General features: G+C 39.7%; 1 protein-coding gene across 1 annotated transcript in view; it reads right to left on the bottom strand.

Annotated features, from left to right (window-relative positions):
- Positions 1-25984, bottom strand: part of DOCK3 (dedicator of cytokinesis 3) — a 243919-nt gene that overhangs the window by 193430 nt on the left and 24505 nt on the right. The window contains exons 2-4 of the mRNA XM_063121109.1: positions 9176-9259; positions 5754-5794; positions 1428-1483 (exon numbers count right to left, since the gene is read on the bottom strand). Coding sequence (XP_062977179.1) covers positions 1428-1483; positions 5754-5794; positions 9176-9259 — 181 coding nt within the window. The remainder of the gene's footprint in view (positions 1-1427; positions 1484-5753; positions 5795-9175; positions 9260-25984) is intronic.

Raw genomic sequence — 25984 nt, 5'->3', positions numbered from 1 at the left:
AGTGCACATGGCTCCCTCCCTGTTTTTAAATGAGCTTTAAAGACCTGAATATTCCAATCCGCTTTTAAATGAATGAGTGCTCATCTTTATTTTATTAACTGGATTTTTTTTTACTGTTGCTGTTATTTTAAATATTTTATGCTGCTTTTAGTGAAATCTATTTTTAATATTTAATCTATTTCTTTAAAAAAAATTGGTTCAACAGATGAAATACTGAAAAGGCAAGAGAAATGTAACACGTATTGAATACATACATTGATTGATAGAATGCACAATGCTCCAAAAGTCCCTATAATGACTTCTATCTTAGTAATTACCACAGTTTAAAAAATAAACTTATGCTAGTTCTACAAAGAATCCATTCATCTAACAGTTCCACTCTTTAATTTTACAGTTTTATCAAGAAAACCTTTAAAAGAGAAAATGTTTATGTGTTTTATACATTCACTCAACATTACTGAACTTTTATTCATTTGAAATACCTTATATGTATCCATCTCCAAATTATACCTCACTTACATAAATGTTTTAAAAGGTTTCTATTGCATTTCAAAGAGTGCTATCATTTGCCTATTCTTTCTCAACCAGACAAATTCAGAACTATTTCTAGAACTTTCCATACTTTCACTAGGCGTTCCCTTAATGAAGCTAGTCTAGTTTCTCATATCTCCTTGCTTTCATCATCTTGGCTGCTGTTAATAGATTCCATACTATCTCCTTGTCCTTTGATTTAACATTCCATCTTTATAACCCAATAGAACAACTAAGGAGATATGCAGTATCCTATGGCCACTCATATGCTGATGAAGGGCCATAGGATCACTATCCAACTGTATTTTATACATTTTTAAAAAATCTTGCAATCACATGAGAAGACTTTTCCTTGAAAGGTGGTATAATATTTTAAATAAAATCAAGTAGCCATGCTCCTTATTAATATGGGCAATTAGCTCCTCTTCTTACAATACTTTTAATATAGAATGTTTGCCCAACATGCACCACAATTACTTCCATAGCCGCATCAAATAGCAGAATGAAAAATAACATCTCTTTCAAGCTCCCTTACCAGGCAAAACGTTTGAGAATATGGATTAACTAATATCCCTCAAAAACGTTTTTGCTACTACCTAGACCTATGTCATCATGTAGCAAAAGAAATAAATGAGGAATACTCATTCTTTGTAGTGAGGCAAATCAAATGAAATGCTTACAGGGAAGCATTTGCTGGTACAATATTTTGTTCTTTGGAGTTATATTAGAATTTCAAGACAAGATGGGGATATTAAAGAGTAAATTTATTTAAAATGCAGACCATATTTAATAAAGCTAAGGGAACTACCCCCATTTGTCAGGATTGTATGCAATTGTGTGTTTTGTTTTATCCACACAAATATCTCAATTTTTTGGTAATCAAGGGATATACTCACCCTCTGTTACTGACAACTGCCTTTTTCAAGTGTATATAACTAGCAGGAAAGATCCCCTGCAAGATAAAATAATTGTACTAATTTCAACAAGAAATGAAATAGCACAACACATATGAAATAATTTGTTAACTGGAAACTGACCAGAAGTTCTGAAATCAACACATCAGTTTTGCTAAAGAAAATGTGCAATTGTTAAGCACTTTCATAAAAGAATATCACTTTGAAGCAAACATTAACCATACACAATACAATCAGGTATTTTCAAATAGCTACAAAATGATTGCATATGTTTACTCTGCCAAAAGCAGTTTTGCTCAATGTCCAAACATTTCGAACAGCTAATTCAATATGCAGTTTTCTCTAATACGGTTTCTTTGAAGAACAAAAATTGGAAAGAAAAAGAATATGAGACAAATTCTATGAAGTACATTTATATAAAATTGCCCATGCCAGAGGAAACACTAGCTATACTTATTACCACTAGTACTAAATGGTAGCAATTTTCATCTTATTCGCAAATGTTTCCCATAAGCATGTATATTCCTATGCAGCAAGTTAGCAGTTTCGATACATTGATTCTCTATGTATGTGGAAATGCAGAAATGAGGAATTTAATAGGGTACCATTTTCACAGCAGAGATATGGATAGGATATGGATAAGGGAATATAGTTCCATCTGCATTGCGATTCAAATGGGAATCTGTGCTTCCAATGACCCAATTTGCATGACATGCTGGGTTTATTGTGGATTATTTAATCCACAAGAGCCACAGTGGGTACCAGGTGCCATTTTGAATATGAACCACCAATAGGGTTGTGGTGTGCTCTCTGAACCCGGTCATCAGGGGTTGTGCAAGATTTAACATAATCCTCACATAATCCTCAGTTTGTTGTAGGGTTAAGTGAGGGTTGTTTAACCCCCCTATAGCTGGTTTCAGACAACACGTTGCAATCCAATTGCAGGTTGCAGGTTCAAAATGGCACCCCACACATGACATGGCTCACTGTGGGTTTAAATAATCCATAATAAGGATGGCATGTCATGAGAACTGAATCTCTGGCCTTTGCTAGACCTACCTTCAAATCCGTGTGGGAGGAGGGGTGATCTCGCATTGTAACTAACGTGAGATCCCGCCCTCGTCTTGACGTCAGGCGAGGTGACCCTAGTAGAGAGCTGTTGCGCCCACCATTTTGTTTTGGTGTTTCAAGGGGCCACAGCGCAGGAGCGCTGTGGCCACAAAAAGTAAGGTGTGTTTTTTTAAAAAAAAATTACCGATCCCCTCCCTGGCCCTGATCTCTCCCCCCGGCCCCGATCTCTCTTCCCCGATCTCCCCACCCTGGTTCCGATCTCTCCCCCTGCCCCAATGGGCCCAACGCTCCAATGGAGCGCTGCGCCCCGTCCACGGCTTCTCCAGGCTACTCACAAGTAATTGCGGTAGCCGGGAAAAGTGGCGGAACGGGCTCAGCCTGAGACCACGGGAAATACCGGGCCAAAAGATGTGCCCATTATCCCAGGCCAAGGGAGGGTTTATTTATTTATTTATTTATTTATTTATTTTATTTAAGGATTTTTATGCCGCCATTCAGCCAAAAAAGGCTCTCACGGCGGCTTACAAAAGTATTTCTTGACAGTCCCTGCCCATAGGCTTACAATTTAAAAGACATGACACAAAAGGAAAGGGGATTGGGAGGGAGGAGGAGGAGGGGGGAAAGGAAAGCAAATTCAGGCACTACAATCTTAGTTGCAAAGTTCAACAGTTACAGTTGACAGCAGGAGGGAGGGGGCTCTCAGCTGGAGCTGGACCCAGGCACGGTGGAGAGGTGCCTGGCTGCTGCTTCCTCCCTCACTGGTGGCCTCTGCAGAGACAGTTGGTAGCAAGAGGGAGGGGGCTCTCAGCTGGAGCTGGACCCAGGCACGGTGGAGAGGTGCCTGGCTGCTGCTTCCTCCCTCACTGGTGGCCTCTGCAGGTTACCCCTACCTGAGCCCAGGATCCCCTGTGTGTCAACTGGACGCACAGGGGCGAGCCCGGGGTTCACCCCGGGATAAACCGTGGTCTAGCAAAGGCCTCTGTCTCCAACTGTGAACAAATCACTGATTGCAACTATATGTGGATCACAGGCATTTTGGGTACTCTTCATAAAGGGTTAGATACATTAACCCAATTAAGAAATCACTAAGTACACAGATGTTTTAAGTCTCCTAGATTTCAGTGGGTCTTATCATATTTAACTTTCCCTTGGTCATGCCAGTGCAATGCACCTAGAGCAAACAAAAACGTTCTTTCTGTGTGGAAGCTCCAAGATGAAAATGCAGTTTCAGATTCCCCAGCCTATGTATAAACACCTGTCAAGGATCGCATCAATAACTTTTTGAATAATCCCAATTTATTTCTATGATTATTTATTTTAAAAGATTATATACCATTTTTCCAAAAGAAAAAAAAGTTTAAATAATAGTTTACACGATGGTTGCATTTATTTTATTGATATTTGAACTTCTTTCTTCCAGGCTGGCTTTCCCCAAGAATGTTTTTGTGCAGCTGGCTTAATGCGATTCTGAGCTATTTAATTTATTTGTTGGAATTGTTATGGCAGCCTTTCCCAACCTAGTACTCTCCAGATGTTTTGAACTTCAAGTCCATAATTCCCAGCCCACAAGACCAATGATCAAGAATGTTGGGAATTGTAGCCCACCACATTTGGAGGGCAGGAAGTTGAAGAAGGCTACTTTATGGTATCATTCAGATATACAAACTTAAAGGATTGTCTCATTAATGTATACAAATCTGATGTGCCTAATGTATCTTTCTTCAGTGTATGCTGCTTTGTGAGGGCATTACCATGAAAACCAGGCTATAAATATATTAAAGTCAAAAACAACAAAAACATATATATAATTAATTCATTCTATTTATACCCTGCCTTTCGGCACAGATGGGGCGTCCTGGCATCATACATTTGTTTCGTGGAAAAACCTGAGATCAATTTTAAATGATCAGACACCCTTCCACCAGTAAGTAAAGATGTTTTTATTCAAGCAGGCCTTTGGTGTGAAAGCTGGTCTGTTGCACTAGTAGCTGTTTTTATTCTTATTGTTGTTTTTTAATTTTTTTCAATATATTTGTTCTATGATTGTTTATTTATGTTTTTTATTTTATACGTTGCCTTTTGTTAGCCACATTGAGTGTCATTTGTTTGTAGAAATTTAATTAATTAATTAAATGGCAGATATCAAAGCACTAAAATTGTTTTTCACTATTTTTTTCAAATTATTTTCTTTCTTTCAAATTATTTTCCACTACATTTCCATAGTTAAAGTCTTCTGCAATACATTTTTTAAAAGATATAGATTTTTTTCAGAGGTTTAGTATTTAATAGTAACAAGAGAATTCATTCAAACTGATTGATTGGGTATGATACAAATAGCAGCTTAGAAAACTCATTCATAGCAACAACTTATGCTATCACTAGAAGATCCTGTTCACTGCATATGTAATATACTATAAAATATTTTTATAATACTGAAGTAACATTTTGAATATTTCAACTTTGTGTTACATGGAAGGGATTTATAAAGCCCTAGGAAACAGAAAATGTAAGATTTTCAAAAATATCAATTACTGCAACTCACACGATTAAATGTGTTCACTTCCAATAAAACAAGGAAAGGAACCTCTTGTGCAAGCACTTGAGTCATTGCTGACTCCTAGAGGGACACCTGCTTTCACTGACGTTTACTTGGCAGACTTTGTAGCGGGGTGGTTTGCCATTGCCTTCCCCAGTCGCAGTTTCCTTTCCCCCAGCTAGCTGGGTACTCATTTTACCGACCTTGGAAGGATGGAAAGCTGAGTCGACCTGAGCCGGCTGACTGAGAACCAGCTACTGCTGGGATCGAACTCAGGCCGTGGGGAGAGTTTCGGCTGCAGTAACTGCCACTTACCACTCTGCGCCACACGAGGCTCAAAATAAAACTAACTTCATAAGAAAAAATGTTTACAGAAGTATGGGGAGAAAATGGACAAATATTCTATTAGAATTGTTAACAGTATAGCAAAGCCATCCTATCAGTCTAGGCCTGTAACTGCCACGCTAGTAGCTAGCAAGAATCACATCCAGAAGAAAAATGCAACAAAGCTTTTTCTTTCTTTTTTTGCTCCTCCCCCACTCCACCTTTTTAAAAAATAGACTGAGGTGACAGAGGTATGTGTGGGTAGGCAGGGTATAAAAATGTTTTTGTGAATTAATAAGTAATACAGACTTATTTGCAAAATTGTATCAATTTCAATATTGATATTGTAAAAAAAAAGAGGGGGAATTCAGACTCACCTTTACATTGGGTTTCTTTAATGAAATTCCTCTGTACCATCCTGCAATACAACATAATAAATTATAACAAGAAGAGATGTATATTCTTCATAAAGTTAATAAAAATATAGTTATCAATGAAGAGCCCTTACTCTTATTTAACACTAGAAAAGATTCAAATTGTATCTTGGCAGTGTCTGTAATTAGAGCTCTAAGGCCTTTTGAGGGGAAAGAAAGTGAGTACCCAATGATTCTTAGGAAGTTTGGATAGATATCCACAAACATACACCCATTAACCAAAAATAGATCTACTTGTGAATAGGAGGACTTCAACTTGCCATATCAAGTAGCAGGGTACTCAATATGTTTAAATCTGCAGAATAGAAACTTTCCTCACCTATTTTTTCACACAGCACACTAGCGTCTTGTTACCAGGAGGGGCAGCAGACTGCAGCTCTTCCTTTCTAACCAATTATCTTCTGCTGCATGAAGCAGTCAGCTAGGGCCCTTGTCCTCTCAAGCAGATCTATGGGAGCGGGGGCATATTCTGCTTCATTATGGACTGCAGTGCTTCATCATTTTTAGGCAAAGTGCTGTACCGTGCAGTGGCTTCGAGGCAATGTTGGATGATGCAGGTTATTTGGATCCACTCCAATTAGGGTTCAGGCCTGGCTTTGGGACAGAAACAGCCTTCTTCACCCTAGTGGATGACTTACACTGGGGAATGGATGCGGGCCATGCAACACCAACGGTTCTCCTAGACCTCTCAGTAACTTTTGATACCATCAGCAATTGTATCCTTCTAGATAATTTGTCTGGGTGTTTCTTGTCCCTCCTGAATGAATGGTCTCAAAAGGTGGTACTGAAAGACCTGTGCTCCACGCCATGGCCTTTGGCCTACAGTGTGTCACAATGTTCCATCTTGTCCCCTATGCTCTTCAGCATCTACATGAATCTACTGGGAAAATCATTCAGAGCTTTGGGCTAAAGTCTCATAGATATGCAGATGACACTATGTTTTACCTCTCCTTTCAGTTTAATGATCCTAGGGAGACTGTTGAATGCCTGAACCAGTGTCTGGAGGCTCTTTTGGGATGGATAAGGCCAAACAGACTGAGACTTAATGCAGACAAGATGGAGGTACTGCAGGTAGGTAAACCAATCTGGATAGAGGAATACATCTGATCTTAGATGGGGTTGCACTCCTCCTGAAGGCAACCTGAAAATCATTTTAAATGAAATAAAATAAAAACTGGATCTGCTTAAAACAGCTGGGTAGCCTGCTCCTTCCTCCACCTCACAAAGCAGATCTGCTTGCAAGGACTATATCAACAAGCACCTCAGCATGGCCGTTATTCATGTGTAATAATTGTGCTGCTCTTTGTGTGTAGATTGCAAACGTGGAAACATGGTAAGTACGCTACACTACAAGAACCTATTTGGACAAGGAAGTAAAAACTCAAGAGAGCTTGACCCTCCTTGCCATTTACTTCCAGAAAGAGATAAGCTGGTTCATACACAAGCAAACTTCAGAACTTCTGAATCACTTTATTTTATACTCAACTTAAAGACCGTTTAAAGGTTTCGTGGAAACAGAATGCAACCACTCCTCCTGAAGGGAGTTTACTATCATAAGCACCTTCCACTATTGCCTCGGAGTCTATTTCTAATCCTCAGAGTTGCAGAGGTATGTTTGAAAAGATGAAGTCAATGTTTTGCCAAAGCTGTCAGTGTGCCAGGGCTAGAATTTATATGCCCTCAATAACTACAATCATTTGTATCTAACCTACATTATTTCTACCTAGATACAAGATTACTCATTACTTACCCATACTTCTCTATAAAAACAGACATTCTACAAACAAAAACACCTACATCTCTAATTAGGCAAAATAAGGATATCTTTGAGTGAACAGTCTGAGCGGTAGCCACCTAGAGGAAGCAGTATGCAATGCATGTAGTCCAGCATCAAAAGAGTTCCAATGACATATTGGGAAGGGATGTAAAAGGGCAACAGGAGTTGGGTTAGGGAATGCTTTGCTGTCTACTTTAGGTTACAATCCTATACACTTAAGTCCTATTGCTCAATGAAATTTACTTCTGAACAGACATGCATAGGAATGTGCTGTAAATATCAACGTATTTGGTTATTGCAAACATTATACGTCATTAGGATATTCTCCATAACATATGGAAATTCATTTTTGGGAATGAGTCCATATTAATATCTGATATAACAAAATTCATGAACTTGTCTAGGTATATGTAAAAATTTTTTACCAGACACTGATACTACAAGATAATAATGTCAGGGTTCAAATATTTCTAGACAGATGGTTAATAAACATGCTGACCCCCTTTCTGGCTGGCCCCTTTTTTACTGGATTACTACCAATAATGCTCCAGTCAATCTTAGAGAAAGTGGGTCAGTCTAGGTTTTACTAAGCATTTGAATAATCACGGGCCTCAAATAATTCATTAAAACATAGGTTCTCAAACTGTGGAGTACACTCTCTTGGGGGAGGGATAGACATCAGCAGAGCACAACATGGTTGGCTTTTCTCTGCCTGCTGGAAAACAAGGAACTACAGAGATTGGCATTTTCTTTCTTCCATGTAAGCAGCATTAGAATGATGCAAAGGAACAATGCTAAATGCAAAGAAGATTCTACTGAATCTGACCATGCAACAAGAATGAGACACCTGCCCCTCTGGCTCAACCACTAGCAAAAAAGCAGAAACACAACCAGTCCTCTCTTATCTTTTTTTCTTCTTCATTTGGCTGTATGGCAGAAGGGAGAGATGAATGGAAAACAAGAGAAACAGGAACTTTTATGTCAGCCTTTGAATTCATGAGCATCATTGCAGCTCAGCTCTCAGCTTTTCCCATTCAGTCAATTAGAATAGACTCAGCAAGAAGGTGATACTGGGGGAGCACAAAATGGTTTTCAGAAAAGGAAAAGTTCTATAGACGTTGGGGATTAAGGGAGTTATGTATGAGGTACAGAAACAGTAAAGAACCCCCACTACTATGTTACCAACTGAATGTAGTAGTGGGGGCAGGGAAAAGATTTTTAAAACATCAGCTAAATTCTGGTTGCAACAGCTTTTGTTTTCCTTCCTCTCTTGGCCCTGCAAACTGGATCAAGCCACTGCGTGTATGGGAGATGCATTGCTGGTCAAAGAATCTTTACAGATCTACCCTATGCATGTTTATCCCTAGTAAGTGTGCATAGGATTACAAACTTCATACTTGAATATACAGGTTTTTACTACAGCACTTGCTACACATGCACCCACAATCCTAGAATGTCCAAAGATACATGCCACTAGGTTCGATGAGTGGGTAAAGTGAAGTAAGTGAAGGAGAGGGGTGAGTTCAAAAAGTTTGAGAAATACTGTATTGAAACAAGCACAGACATATTTTCAATACATCAAACTCACCTTCACATTTTTCCAGGATTTGGACAGTTTCTCCTAATTCTAGAACCAAGCCTTGTTGCAGAGGCCCTCGGAAGCTGCATATAACTAGGGGGAAATAATATATTAAAAAGTTAGAGGTTGAATCCTTTAAAAGAATATATTACCCTCATTTCATAAATATAGCAGCTACATTATTTCCTGTCAAGTTTTGCATAATATTCAACCTTTATTACAACTTCCTTCATACTGAATAAGAGAGGAGCCACAAGGAAATGAGACATTATCAAGATCTTTCTCAAGAATTTGGGAAAACAAGGCAGGTGATTCACAATAACTTTGTGGGAGGGCAGACGAGGGTAGGTAAAAAGCAAAGATAAGTTGGGAGTCAGGTTGTGTAGGTATAGAAAAGAAAGCAGAGAGAAATCCACAGTCGGTATCACTAATTTAAGATGAAAAAGATCTCCAAACAAATAAGTAACCCAATCCAGAAATATAGGCATGCAATCTGAAAGGAAGCCTGAAGAATAATTAGCAACAATATTATCAACAACTATTTATAAAAAGTAGTAATTTTTGGAAATTGTTAGAGTTGGATGCAACTCGGCATTTTATTGTTTATGTCCCTTTCGAAAAAGGACACAGTCCAAAAACTTCATAAGTTTAAAAATATGTTACAAATTTATTTAGATTATATATGAGCAATATTGGGAGGAATTCAACTTTCAGCTCTTCATACTGAAAACTGTACAACTGTCCTGACAGAAGACTGAAAATATTGCATGTTAATGATACTGAAGATTTTTGAGAAATAAGCCATTGAAACTTATCAATAACAATGTATTTGGCAATTGTGTTAATAGATGACTGTTAAAGTACAAATGTGCTTCACTTTCATGGTACTCTCTATGCAGAGTCAACAGTTTTCAAGTTACTTTTTTAAAATTTCTGATAGTTTTAAATTAAGCAAACAAAAATATATAACTGAAATTTTCCTATTGCTTTGCATTACTAAATTAAGAACTAACAGTAAACCCCAATTCATGGGATTCTTTAGGTCAGGGTTAGGCAATGTGGTGCCCTTGGACACAAGTGTGCCCTTGGACTTCTTTCTTGATGGGGTTCAGAAACATTTTTAGGAAATAAGATGGCAGGTGGCTGCAGACTGATGCTTTCAGCAGTAGCATGCCTACTTTGTGGCGACGCCCAAGACAGTTTCTCAAATTGCCAAATGCGCCTAAAAAGTTTGCCTACCCCTGCTTTAGACCCTATCGAGACAATACTCCAAGCTGTGGTTTGGAGGATTAGAAATGAGCTGAACTTTATGGGCTCCTTCTCTTCTCCAATCGCATTGCTTTATTTTCTGTTTCCTATTTAGTGCTAACAGAGTTCACTGAGGCATCCATGCTGGCAAACTATGCTTTGCACTTATCCTCCTAACCAGAATTTGAAATCAACGATTTGGAAGATCATTTGAATATGAATCATAGAATAGTAGAGTTGGAAGGGGCCTATAAGGCCATCGAGTCCAACTTACTGTAGAATCAATCTACTGAATACAATAATTGACTTTCAGTTTCTAAATTCAAAACTTAGTTTTTCCATTTCTCCAGGAACAGTACCATATTCATAAGATTACTATGAAGCAAAATAAGAAAACGACTGTGTTCAGATGTAATTTAGTGGTATGTGAATAACTCTCAGGTTCAGGCACTCTCCCCCCACCCCTTCTTGTACATGACTGCAAGGAGAAGATTGGAAGCAACTGTCTCCATTTAAAAAACCCTGCAGTTTGTCATTTAAACTACAGTTTGTTGAAACAAGACAAGATCAAACAATGTTTTATGTCATGCGGCAGCATACAAGTGTTGTTATTCTGATCTTCTCCTTGTAGCCATGCTGTAGGTAGAGAGCTGGGAGGAGCACTGAACTATGGGTTAGTGTTACATCCAAATATAGCCATTTATTGAAAAGTAGTGTGCACTGTTAGAATGATTTTGTAAACAAAGGTTCCAGATATTGTTGCTTCTGGTTCCATCTAACTAAACCCCACTGTGGGCTTCTTTGCATCTGCCATCCTGCTTCACTTGCATTCCACCAAATAATAGTGTTACATTATTATTTTATAGAACAGTACTAGCAGTGACTGTTCTCTGTCTTCCTTCCAGACTGTTAAGATGTAAGGCTGGGAGAGACATTCTCCATCATAGTACTTTGTATTAGACAGGGCTGAATTATGCAGGCTCCACGAGTGATTTTGCCCTCACTCTAACCTCAGTGACAATGCCTATATAGGGCTAGTAGGGAGAATAGGGACTAGAGACATTTTTACTCCATACAAGCAACCAAGTGGCTAATTACAGATTTGTCTTAAATAGCTTGATGCTTAAAGAACTGCTCTATTTCCAGCCAAAGCTGACAGAAACTTAAAATTTAGAAGATTAAAAAACCTCATTTCTACAATTCATAATCATTCCCTATTTTCCAAGAGATCCCAGCATCCAGAAAAGGAAGGAGAACAAATTGACAAATACCTCTAAATACACTACATAGTAAGAGGTTATATCCTATTAAAGTTGTAATAACATAGAAGAAGGACCGAGGGGACAGGAGCAGGCAGAAGTAACATCGGGGCCTGCTCCTGCTGGACTCTTCCCCCCCCCACACACGGCAAACTGCCATCTTGACCCTGTGGGGAAGAAGAAGGACCGAGGGGACAGGAGCAGGCAGAAGTAACATCGGGGCCTGCTCCTGCTGAACTCTTCCCCCCCCCACAGGGCAAACTGCCATCTTGACCCTGTGGGGAAGAAGAAGGACCGAGGGGACAGGAGCAGGCAGAAGTAACATCGGAGCCTGCTCCTGCTGGACTCTTCCCCCCCCCCCACAGGGCAAACTGCCATCTTGGCCCTGTGGGGAAGAAGAAGGACCGAGGGGACAGGAGCAGGCAGAAGTAACATCGGGGCCTGCTCCTGCTGGACTCTTCCCCCCCCCCTCACAGGGCAAACTGCCATCTTGGCCCTGTGGGGAAGAAGAAGGACCGAGGGGACAGGAGCAGGCAGAAGTAACATCGGGGCCTGCTCCTGCTGGACTTTCTCTCTCTCTCTCTCTCTCTCTCTCTCTCTCTCTCTCTCTCTCTCTCTCTCTTTCTCTCTCCTCCCTCCCTCCCTCCTTGACTCCTTTTCCTTGTGTGTCATGTCTTTATTAGATTGTAAGCCTGAGGGCAGGGACTGTCTTTTTTGCTAAGTGTAAGCCGCTCCGAGAGCCTTTTTTGGCTGAGGAGCGGGGTATAAGTATGATAAATAAATAATAAATAAATAAATAAACATACATGATTTGTTACTTCAGTCCAATCGTCAAGTTTATTGCTTTGGTTAAATCCCAATTAAGTATTTGGAGGGATGGGGTGGAATCATACTGTATTCATCTTTTGCCATGTACTATAAAATTGACATACATTCAATAAAATATGAAAATTTGTACTACTTCATATCTAAATAATTGAAAGCAGTTACATACTTAGATGTTTGGTGTCCTACTTTTTGTGTTTTTTTTGTTTTTGTTCATACAACATCTCTCTATAAGGAATTCTTGGTATAAAATACCTAGAGCCCACAGAAAGGGAAATAATGATAGGTTTATTCAGCCATAAAACATAGTGCTATGCTCCAAGGCAAAGACTCCAATCAGCTGCATTAGAATCCCTTAACAGATGCAACCATCCAAAAGACCAAATCATGCATGACTGCATGTATCTCACTATAATTATACCCATCACTATTAGCATCAGGATTTTATTTTATTACATTAACTGACAGAATCTTATTTTAAAAGAAACTCTATAAATATTTTGTCTCTACTACAAACACAACATAAAACTAAAGTTACAAATATGCTTTGATCTCCCAAAACTACTCTGAATTAGGAGTACTGCCACCACATTTCTAAATTGTCCAGTAGCCCTATTCTGTTGTATTCAAGTTGTTGTACCAAACCTATATCTCTTTTCTTAGGGGAGAGATGGGTGCTTCACCTATTTACAAATTAAGAAAGTACATCATAACAAAAAGCATACATAGAAGATAACTTTGTAAAAAAAAAGGACTGTATTTTCTATACATGTATACATCAAGATACCATTTAGCTGCAAGTCCTGTAAGACATGCTCATTGCTATCACGCCTGGGGTGGTGAGGTTCTGACAGACTGCAGCTACAAAGACTAATCCTGCTTCTGAAGGTGCCTAGACAGTTACACTCCACTTGGTACATGTTATGGAACAAATTGGTGGTTTTTTGCTGCCTTACTGTATTGAAGAATTGCTGAATGCTTAAGGTGACCATATGAAAAGGAGGACGAGGGCTCCTGTATCTTTAACAGCTGCATAGAAAAGGGAATTTCAGCAGGTGTCATTTGCATATATGAAGAACCTGGTGAAATTTCCTCTTCATCACAACAGTTAAAGCTGCAGGTGCCCTGCCCTCTTTTAAATCTGGTCACTCTAGTATAGCTCCTGCAGCTTTTAACTGTGATGATGGAGATGGAATTTCACCAGGTTCTTCATATATACAAATGACAGCTGCTGAAATTCCCTTTTCAATACAGCTGTTAAAGATACAGGAGCCCTGTCCTCCTTTTCATTATGGTCACCCTATGAATGCTGAAAAAAATGAACATGGCATCTGCAAAGGTAAGTCTTGGCCAGATCTACACCAAGCAGGATATAGCACTATGAAAGTGGTATAAAAGCAGACTATGGCCTTAGCTAGACCTAAGGTTTATCCTGGGGGTCATCCCTGTTCATGTAAATGACACACAGGGGATCCCAGGAGCAGGCAGGGACGACCCTGGGACGATCCCGGGATAAACCTTAGGTCTAGCTAAGGCCTATGGCCCCAACAGTTGTCAGTTCACTTCAATACCACTATAAAGTAGTAGTGTAGATCCTACTCTTGTCTCACTAAACTTTTACAGTTTGAGAATGTCAACAAGCATGTGGATAGGAATGATCCAGTAAACATTGTTTACTTGGATGAAGTAGTCATAGATTAAGAGGAGAGGTACTGTAATGGATAGGTAGCTAGTTAAAGAATAGATGGGGTCTGACCTGGTTGTGACTGACCAGTAAAAGGATAAAACTTTAGGCACTTTAAATAAAAATAAACAAAACCTGTAATATCACAATAAGACACTGTAAATCCATGAAAACAATACATCTCCCAACAGTCTGAAGACAGTACTTGTATTCCTCTGCATAGCTCCCTGTCACACCCAAAAGCTACTATGAAGTTGACTTAGATCCATATCATTGCTATATTCTGTAATGCCATAAGCAAGAAATTAAAGCGGCAATCCCATGCATATTTACTTGAAAAGAAATATGCATATTTCCTATGCATATTTACTTGAAAATAAATAAATAAATAAATAATAAATAAATTGAAAAGACCCACTGAATTCAATGATTTATTTCTGTGTAAACAGATACAGAAGTAGGCTGTAAAAGGCATTTCATAGAGTTTAAAGTAAGAGTGGATGAAATTGTTTTTAAATTAAACAGTTTCGTTTAATGTTTATTTCCTTTTAAAATGTCAACTATACTTTTATGGTTTTAAATTTTGTATATTGTTTTTTAATGTCCAGTCTTTTAATCTTTGTAAACCGCCCAGAGAGCTTCGGCTATGGGGCGGTATATAAATGCAATAAATAAATAAATAAATTATAGGTTTTTTTTAATAGCCTTGCTGAATCTGAATCTAAAGCAAATGTGTTAAAACAAAAGACTTAAATTAGACTTACGTACAACTGAATCTATGAAGCTCTATCAAACATGAGAGTCAGCATGAATAAGAACATGATTAACAAATTTATCATTAGGAAATCCAAGTGGTATCAGGGACAGTGTTAACCAGGGTTTGGCTTTATTTGGAGGCGGGTGCACTAGAGTCACTGCATTTTTATAGTATTTGGTTTATTTACAAATTTATGAATAGAGCATAAATGCAAATAAGCAGCACACCTACCAGGCAGCATATCTACTACCTATATCAGATCCCCATAGAGAGGGAGAGCCACTCTGTAATGAATATGCTTTCAGCATTTAACTTATAGCTGTCTCCCTCTGCTCCCTATCTCAAATTGCTATTTCTTCACTAACATAGCTCCAGACAAGGCACTTCTCACCCTCCCATGTTCTCTCATCACCTCTATCTTAAGAAAAAAAAAACCCATGGAAAATCCATCAAAAAGGAATAGAAGGAGTACTTGCACAATTCCTTTTGAGTGCTAGTGCTGGGACCTTGCTATCTAGAAGCACTCTATATGTACTGTGCCCCCACCTCCAGCTAGAGTGAGAAAAAGTTTGCCACATTCCAAGCACTGATGGCTTTCCCATTCAAAATATTCCAGAGAATTCTCTGTATCAATAAACTGTTTTCTAACTTTTAGTTCCCATAAAAAGAAACATTCCCTGGCCATTCCGGATAATTAAGGAATATTATATTTTTTGTCAAATCCCAGACTGTGATCATGCTTTGCTTCAAGACAGGGTATGGAACCTGCTTTCTTCCAGATGATTGGGACTACAATTCCCATAATTCCTTAACATTTGCCATGCTGGCTGGTGCTAATGAGAGTTCAAAACATCTGGAGGGCACCAAGTTGCCTACCCCAGCTTTAAAGTAAATCCATAGTGATAATTTCACTCACAGTAATTTAACAAAGATATTGACCTAATTCCAGATATTACATTGACCCCATTTCAGATAAAGTTATTTGTCATTAAGGTGAAATCCTATATGAAAGCCACTTTTACCTGTTTCAGTAGACATGCATAGGCATTTTTAGGACCCAAGTTTTGCATGTCAGCCTTTCAGGTATTTAAAGAGCACTATCATGTTTCCCTAAATCCTCTCTTCTCCAGGCTAAGCCTATTTAGATAACTCCAGTTTGTCATTATCCTTCTTAAAATGTGGTATCCAGAAGAAGACGCAGTACTCCCAATACAATCTGATTAATGCATAAAAGGGTAGACCTATTACTTCCTATGTCCTGGGTACTATGTTTCTTTTAATGCAGGCCAAGACTGCATCAGCATTTTAGCAGCTGCACTGTTAGCAGAACCACCTCCATTTTTAACAGGAAACTGTAAAATCTCCATTGCACTCCAAGCAAAATGTCAAAATGCCCTGTATGAGAATGTCGCCTTGTGTGCGTCCTTGCATCCTTGATTACTAATATAAACAAGAGTCCTGGCTCCAGCTGTCTGTGTTGAAGTTAACTCTCTGTAACTTACTGTCAGGCCAAAGGTATTGTTTACAGGACTGTTTAGCATAATTAGCTATGCCTCAGTGTTATGTTCTGATTGGTTAATGCTGCTACTGGGCCCTGCCCCTTGAAAGCTTTAATACTGTACCATATTCCCTATGTCTTTTGTCTGATTGCTCCCTTTAAAGAGACCAGGCCTTGATTACTAATCAATAAAGCGCTTTTGAACCCTCTGTCGTTGGAATGGTGGAGTCGTGCTTAAGGGCTGTTTGGATCTCGTCCTTGGGTGAAAAGAACATTGATCTAACAAATGGCGCCTGACTCGGATCTACCCCAAGACGGATTCATGCCTGCCAGTGGAGCCTAGATTGAGAAGCGATCGCCAAGAGAGATTTCTCTTGCCTCAAGTAGGTTAACATGCACTGTGCAGACATGGAGACCGAATTGACGGGACCATTCGAGCCAAGGTTACAAAATCGACTCCACCCGACAGATGGAAGGGAACAGGCAACAACAATTTGCAATCAGACGTGATTAGAAAGGGCGAAGACGGGAGACGGCTATTTGGTGAGTGAAACCTTTAATCCCATGGACCCTGACGGGAAATGGAGGGAGTGGGTGTTCACAATTGACCTCAGAAATGGGAAGCTTATCGTCAGTATTGGAAAAGAGTCCCCGAGCCCATTGGGGTTGTTGTCTTTGGGAAAGCTTTCATTGAAATTGAAATTGAGATTTTGAAACTGTAACAGTGTAACAATGAGTTAAAAATGTTTGTGACTGTGAATGAATGTCTTTTTTATGTTAGATTGTGGATTTTTTGAACTTGATCCAAAGTTAATTTCAGCTGTGTCATTGGAATCAATTTGCAAACATAGAAATGTAATTGAGTAAATGTACCTCTCAAAGGATCGCCCTTTAGTGTTGGAATGTGAATTACAGAAAAGTTGGTGTTGTGTTAAAGTGAAAGGAAAAAATTGTCAGTTTGTGTTTTCCACCCGGCCCAAGTGAAAGAAATTTGAAGTTTTTGTTTTCCTTCTCCTCCCTAGTGTTTTTTTTGCTTCTCCTATGCTTAGCAGCTAGAGATAAGCAGTTTTATTTTCAGTGAAAAGTTTTTGTTTTAGATTTTGAAGACTTTGTGTATTTTCTCTTTCACAAACCTCAGATAATTAGAACCCCATTTTCACGGAAGATATAGTCTTCCATAGCTTTGAAGATTCACTGCCTGAGTTGAAAAGCTCAAGTCCTTGTACAAATAGTTTTGCCAACCGTTTTGCCAATATGAGAGAAAGAAAAAGTATGTTGTTAAAAGTGGATGAGAGAAATGTCTGAAAAAAGAGAGAGAGAGAGAAGGCTGTGCAGAAGAGATAGTTTGAAAAAAGGTTGTTTTGGTTGTTTTGAAAAGAAGTTGATTTGAAAGTGTATGTGAATAGAAGAAGATGAGAAGTTGAAATGTAGAAAAAGAAGAAAAAGGAAAGTGTTTGAAGGTCAGTGTACGTGGCATGGTTTTTGACCAGAAGGAAAAGGGGGGTGAAGAAGCCCTGCCTTGAAAAAGTTAGTGAATGGACAATCTTGCATCCTCTGCTGATGAAGATTGGAAATACTGAATTGCTATATTTTTGTGTGTGTTTTGAACGTTGTGTTCTGAAAATTGCCCAGTGGCTCCTTTTTTGGGGGGCAGAGATATTCTAACTTTGGCCTAATAGAACTTTTGAAATGCTTTGAGCCCTGAGCCTGAGCCGTAAATGCAACTACAATTGAAGTCTAAAAGCACCCCTGTGTTCTTGCATCAGTATCCTTTGAAATTAGAAGCCAGAAGAAGAATACAGCTATTGCTTTTTAAAAATGGATTTGTGAAATGATTAAAGCAATTAAAAACTCCAGCTTGCATCACTGTGTTTGCCCTACCAGCCTCAAGTGTGCTGTGCCAAAAACGTGGCACAGACCAGTGGAGTACAGTGGCAGAAGCTAACACCTGAACCCTGCCTGCCAGTCCAGATATGAGATCAACCTCCTCGTGGACCCAAGGCTTGCCTCATTGAATCCTGCCACGTTGATACCTGAACTACAAAGAAAAGAAGTTCCAGAGCATGAATGCCTTGAAGTCTTGCAACTTGGCACCAAACCTCGCCCAGACCTATAAGATGACCTCGAGTTGTTTACTGATGGATCCAGCTACAATTGTACAACAAGCAGCTGAACTCGTAGTATGCACAGAAGCCCTGATGCTTGTTTCAGGCAAAAGACTATATTTACTGATTCAAAATATCACATGGACAGATTTGGAAAGAAAGAAGATTTGTGACTGCCCATGGAGCAGTGACCCATGGAGAATTAACAGTTGATCTGTTAAAAGCCCTGATGTTGCCAAAAGAATTGGCTAATTTGTCTACAAGCGAGCTGCCATAATTGGAGCTAGCCCATTTCTCAATATTTGAATCCACCTTATGAAAAAGAAGACTTGGAATTAGCACAATAACTCAAAGTTTTCGAGAACCCAGAAAGATGGGATTTGTTACCCCTGATGTGCCAAGAATCATCATGACCTCCCTGTCATGACCTCCCTGAATCAGCCAAAGAATATAAATGCACAGTGAATTGTTTTTACTGGCTTCATTTGTAAATGCATCAAAAGAAAAGCCCCTGCAGACATGGACTTGTTATCTTTTTTTAAGAATCCAGATTGACTTTGTTGAAATGTAAAAGTTTTTTGAACACCTACTGTTTTGTTCAGGCCTGAAACCATAGAATCAGATCTAGAAAGCTATTTTACTTCTTAGGTAGTGTAGAACATGGCACTTTTGTCCTAAAAATAGGCTGGCATCTCATGAAGATTCCAGTCTGGTAGGCAGATAGAGTTAATAGGACCCTGAAAAGAGACCCTAGCAAAAATTAAATTAGAAATTTCCTTGAAATGGGTGGATGTATTTCCAATTGCATTATTAAAGTCAGAAAAAGTCTTAAATTGTTTCATTTTGAGCTAATGTTTGGCTTTTCCTCTCAGTTTTTAGTGGGGGAACAAGAAAGAATTAAATAGGAATTGGGAAATGTTTTATTCCAAGAATATGTAATTGCCCTGCAGTTTTCTCTTTTCCAGCTCCATCGTTACCTGCACCTTTCCAGAGATTGTCGTTAGAAGAACCCTGCCTATTCCAGCCTACCTGCTTAAAGTAGGACCCCAGGATTGAGAAAGCCCTTGCTGCTTTGTACTTGTAAGTTGTAAGTGAAATTATTATAGACAGATAAATGGACACATTGTTCTAAAATAAAGCCTCCCCTGTGCCAGAAGACACAGGCAAAGCAAAGTTCATCTGCCTTCTGGTGCACCGGAAGCCACCAGCAACATAGGCGAAAAAACCAGCACGGAGCAACCTAGGTACTCAACCCAACATTTAAAAGACACTAAAGTTATCTTACATGTGTGTGAAGATTGTGTAGTTGTAATTTTGATAATTCTTACTTTAGTAGGTTCCAAGTGTTTCTTTAATTGTCATAGCAAATGTTTTTAAGAAAGGATTTGTGCCTTTTACCACTCATAAGTGACTTGGCTTCGTTCCACAACTGCCAAATGTTCTTTGCAAAAGCTTATCTTCCTGCCCTGCAAAAGCTTGTGATCACCACACAAGCCAAAATATCAGAATTGTGTACACATATTATGATTCTACCCAAGGACTTTTAGAGCCCTACGGTAGTTGTAAATGAAAGTTAACAAAGAATAGCAGAGTTGGAAGGGGCCTACAAGACCATCAAGTCCAACCCCCTGCTCAATGCAGGAATCCACCCTAAAGCATCCCTGACAGATGCTTGTCCAGCTGCCTCTTGAATGCCTCTAGTGTGGGAGACCCCACAACCTCCCTAGGTAACTGATTCCACTGTTGCACTGCTCTAACAGTTAGGAAGTTTTTCCTGATGTCCAGCTGGAATCTGGCTTCTTTTAATTTGAGCCTGTTATTCCGTGTCTTGCATTCTGAGAAGAGATCTTGGCCCTCCTCTGTGTGACAACCTTTTAAGTATTTGAAGAGTGCTATCATGTCTCCCCTCAATCTTCTCTTCTCCAGGCTAAACATGCCCAGTTCTTTCAGTCTCTCTTCATAGGACTTTGTTTCTAGACCTCTGATCATCCTGGTTGCCCTCTTCTGAACACGCTCCAGCTTGTTTGCGTCCTTCTTGAATTGTGGAGCCCAGAACTAGACACAATACTCTAGGTGAGGCCTAACCAGGACTGAATAGAGAAGAACCAGTACCTCACGTGATTTGGAAGCTATACTTCTCTTAATGCAGCCCAAAATAGCATTTGCCTTTCTTGCAGCCATATTGTGCTATTGGCTCATATTCAGCTTGTGATCCAAAACAATTCTCGTTTGTAGTATTGCTGAGCCAAGTGTCCCCCATCTTGTAACTGTGCATTTAGTTTCTATTCCCTAAATGTAGAACTTGGCATTTATTCCTATTAAGTTTCATTCTGTTGTTTTCAGCCCAGCACTCCAGTCTATCAAGATCACTTTGAAGTTTGTTTCTGTCTTCCAGAGTATTAGCTATCCTACCCAATTTTGTGTCATCTGCAAATTTGATCAGCGTTCCCTACACCTCCTGACAAATCCATTTCGGCTTCTAGTAATCACTGCATTGATTTCAAGGTGTTTACAGATTGACTTCTTTATAATCTGTTCCAGAATTTTCTCAGAGATGACTGGTCTGTAGTTCCCAGGTTCCCAGGTTCCTTTTTGCCCTTTTTGAAGATAAGGACAACGTTAGCCCTCCTCCAGTCGTCCGGCACCTCACCCATCTTCCATGATTTTACAAAGATAATAGACAAGAGTTCTGAGAGTTCTTCTGCTAGCTCCTTCATTACTCTTAGATACAGTTCATCGGGCCCTGGAGATTTAAACTCATTCAGGGAAATTAGGTGTTCTTTGACCATTTCTTTATCAATCTCAAACTGCAATCCTGCCTCCTCAACTTCACTTTTTCCAGGAAGGAGTCATAGACCCGCTTTTAGGAGAAGACCGAGGCAAAATAGGAATTAAGCACTTCAGCCTTTTCTTTGTTGTCTGTTATCAATTTGCCTTCCTCATTAAGCAGTTGAACCACCCACTGATGATCTATTTAGATGGCTCACTAGTTATCCAATATAGAGTAGTTAAAAGAGGGATTTCTTGCATTGTATTTTGTTCCATTGTAATGATTTTTGTTTATCCTTGCTTTTTGCCTTCCCTGTATTTTGTCTTTTATGAAAAATCTTGCAAAGTCTGTAATCCACCAGCAAATGTATTTGTATTGTGAAGCCTTAGCCACAGATGATCTAAAAGAAGTTAGCAAGCTTGATTTTTAAATTGCTTTAAAGGGGGGAAAATGTTAGCAGAACCACCTCCATTTTTAACAGGAAACTGTAAAATCTCCATTGCACTCCAAGCAAAATGTCAAAATGCCCTGTATGAGAATGTCTCCTTGTGTGCATCCTTGCATCCTTGATTACTAATATAAACAAGAGTCCTGGCTCCAGCTGTCTGTGTTGAAGTTAACTCTCTGTAACTTACTGTCAGGCCAAAGGTATTGTTTACAGGACTGTTTAGCATAATTAGCTATGCCTCAGTGTTATGTTCTGATTGGTTAATGCTGCTACTGGGCCCTGCCCCTTGAAAGCTTTAATACTGTACCATATTCCCTATGTCTTTTGTCTGATTGCTCCCTTTGAAGAGACCAGGCCTTGATTACTAATCAATAAAGCGCTTTTGAACCCTCTGTCGTTGGAATGGTGGAGTCGTGCTTAAGGGCTGTTTGGATCTCGTCCTTGGGTGAAAAGAACATTGATCTAACAGCACTGCAATGCAGGCTCATGTTCAGCTTGTGATCCACTATGGCTGTGTCTACATCAGCCATTTATTAGAGAATATCGAATATAGCAACACAAGTACTGCACCAGTGTAGCATTTGCGCACTCCGTCTGGCTGTCCAACTGAGGGTGGTGGGCTGAGGACCGATGGATTTAGACAACAAGGGTGTTAAACAGGGTTTGCTAGAACCGGGTTGCGAACTGGGGCGCTCGGGTAGGTCAGTGATGAAGTCCAAGGAGATGGATTGCCATGGGCCCGGGGGAGTCGGGAGAGGGAGCAGGAGCCCTGGTGGTCACCCTGGGGCAGTCTTGGCCTGCTGACAAGTATCACAAGCTGCCACATAGCTCTTAATGTCTGCATGAACCTGAGGCCACCAGAACTCCCTCAGAACCAGATGGAGTGTCTTGTATGTATGAAGTGGCCTGCTGGCCAACTGTCATGTCACAATTGAAGCACCTCTCCCTGCAGGTCACCTGGGGGAATGTACAACCGACGCTGATGATACAAAGTACCGTTATTTATGGAGAAATGGCTGTCTGTGGCAGGGTTTCCTGACTGGAGTGTTTGCAGATGCAATTGTGCATATGGGTTGCCTTGCTGCTATCCACGTATCTGGTCCACCAAGTGCTGTGGGTGCTGGGTGTCCACAAAGTTTCTGGATGAAGAAATGGGCTGAAGAGGAGGATCTGGCATTCAGGCTTATAGGAGAGGACATCTACAAGCTTGTTCTGGTGACTAAGGAGGTAGGTGACCTTGAAATCAAACTGGGAAAAGAAAAGGGACCACCAGATCTGGTGCTATAAGTATTCTAAGTTCCGATGATCAGTTTGCACTTGCACTGGATGTCACACACCTTCCAATAGATGGCACCATGTCTTGAATGCCTCCTTAATGGCCAACAACTCCTTTTCTCAGATAATGTAGTTCTGCTCTGAGGAGTTCAGTTTCCTGGAGTGGAATGCACATGGGAACATGATAGGCCCCTTCCTGACTGGCTGTAACAAGACAGCTGTCACGGCCTTGTCAGATGCATCGGTTTACATGATGAAAGACTTTGCCGGGTCAGGCTGCTGCAGGATCAGATATGAGGCGAAGGCCTTCTTGAGACTTTGGAACACCTGTTAAACCATCTCGGTTCAGCAGAAGTTCTCCTTGTCTCAGAGGAGGTCTGAGATGGGCACAGTCAACTCAGAGAAGTGGAGAATGAACTATTTATAATAATTAACAAAGCCCAAAAGACGCTGCACGTCCTTGATGCAGTGGGGCGCCTTCCACTCTAAGATAGTTTCAATCTTCACTGGGTCCATCTGGAGGGGGAGATGCGATGACCCAGGAAGTTGACGGTGACCAAGTAAAATTCGAACTTCTCTATCTGGGTGAACAGGTGGTGTTCTTGCAGGCACTGCAACATAGCTCATACGTGTTGTTTGTGTTCATGGGCATTGTGGGAATATACAGGGATATCATCCAAGTAAATCGCTAGGAAGCTGTCTAGGAAGTCTTGAAAAATGTGAAGTAAATTTTAGTATTTCCTTATACGTAAAATATCCCTTTAATAATTTAACTTGTTTAATAGTTCATCCGGTTTCTAGTATTGGTGCCTATCTCATGCCTAACCCTCTTATACCAAGCTACTAGGAGGTTAAGCCCTGAAATATAACAATTTGCTAAAAATAAGAAAATTATAGAAAAGAAAAACTTAGTCACTGAACACTGAGGGACCCAAAATTGAGCAATTGTAACTTTTTCCGTAGACAATACTTCCCTAAAGAACTACGTTAGAAGTGCCTTCCCTCACTTCCCCCTCAAAGTAATTCAGAAATAATTTTTATTATTATAATTTATATCCTGCTCTTCTCCTAAAAGTATCCAGAGCAAACAAACCATAAGAACATATAACCTAAATGATAAAAATGCAAATACAATAATTTCTATAAACAAAATATAATCAACATGGAGTAAAAGATGTTATACATTAAAACAAATAGCAATAAAACTAGATTTTACACATTAAAAGCCCATTATAATAAATATATCTTTAATTAGTGGCAAAAGGCCCACAAAAGGGAAGCCTGATGAATTTCAAAAAAAGACCCTCTCTCTCAAGCTTACTCACCAAATGTCCTGAGAAGACACCATCTAATCTTCCTGGACACGCCTGCATGACAGCAAGCAGTTCATAAGGCAGAGATGGGCAACTTGTGGCCCTCTAAATGTTTTAGACTACAATTCCCTTCAGCCCTAGCCAGCAGAATCAATAGTGAGGGATGATGGGAGTTGTAAGCCAAAACATCAGGAGGGCCACAGGTTGCCTACTCTTCCCCTAAGGTAACCTGCTCTTAAATTCTTTCCTGCTTTTAAAAGGTCCTGGACAGAGACAGACAGCAACTCAATTCCAGTCCCTCTCCTTTCTAGTTCTTATTTCCACCCTGTTTCAACAATCAGCCAGCATGCTGACATGGCCACCGAGCTTGCTTAGTAGTCTTCATCAGAGCTGATAAAAATCTTTTTTTAAAAAAAATAAAGTGTTCTTTAAATAGGATTTCTTTGATTTAAATTAATTTTTGAAATTTTCTTAAATCAATTATTAAAAAAAAACAAGAGGCTAGATTAAATATATCATAATGAATACTAATTATACAACTTCTAACTATATTCTATGAATATGTCAACAGCAGTATATGTAGATGGGAGATAACCTGATCACTCCTATTCTACACTGCACATGGTGTACATGCTCTCTCTCTCTCTAGGCCTTACTTCTCTCTGAGTGCAAGAGCGGATCTACACGTAAGTGGATAAACCACTTATAAACGTTTTTAATGGTGTTTCCATCTTATTTCGCCATATGACACTTGGCTTTTATCGTTTTATCACTTACCCTTCCTGTTATATTATTTTGTGATGTTATTCTTATACATAAGTCGTTGTATGACCTGTTATGTGCCCAATTGAATCATTTCTAAGCGTTCTTTCTTTTTCTATTTTTTTTTAAAGCCATTCAGCTTCCTAGGGGTGTGTTCCTTTTCTTTCCGCGCCCAAAGTTGCAGATGTTTTTTCAGTCTTGCCTCATGTTGAAGAACTACATTTACAGGTAAGCAACCTGCATTTCTTCTTCGTGGTCTCTATGCATCACACATATGGGCGATTAACAAGCTGACGTACCTGGAGGCGGGTTGGTGTGTCATCTTAATATCTCAGACAGGACCGCTCTTCCAAATGAACAATCCTGTCGTGCCCGAACGTCAAGGTTATAATGCTTAATGAACGTGGATGGAGTTGACCACGTTGCTGCCTTGCATACATCCTGTAGAGGGATACCCCTACGAAAAGCCACTGAAGTTGCCATTGACCTGGTGGAATGGGCTGTCACAGTGTCAGACAGTTGCAGTTTAGATAAGGCGTAAGCCATCTCGATTGCTTGTGTTATCCAGTGGGAAAGACGTTGGGAGGATATAGGGAGACCTTTACGGGGTTCCCCATAGCACACAAGCAATTGTTTTGTCTTTCTGAAGTTTTCTGTCCTTGCCTTATAGAAAGCAAGGGCTCTTCTAACGTCTAACAGGTGTAAGGTACGGTCCACTGGGGTTGTAGGATTAGGGAAGAATGCAGGCAGTACAATGTCCTGCATCATATGAAAAGCCGATACTACCTTCGGTAAGAAGGCTATGTCGGTACGGAGTATCACCTTATCTCTGTGAAAGGTTAAATAAGGTGAGTCGACTCTTAAAGCCCTAATT

The sequence above is a fragment of the Elgaria multicarinata genome, chromosome 3 (genome assembly GCF_023053635.1).
Source record: "Elgaria multicarinata webbii isolate HBS135686 ecotype San Diego chromosome 3, rElgMul1.1.pri, whole genome shotgun sequence".
In the NCBI taxonomy this organism is placed as follows: domain Eukaryota; kingdom Metazoa; phylum Chordata; class Lepidosauria; order Squamata; family Anguidae; genus Elgaria; species Elgaria multicarinata.
The sequence above is the reverse complement of the archived record's forward strand: the minus strand, read 5'-3'. Positions and strand labels throughout refer to the sequence as shown.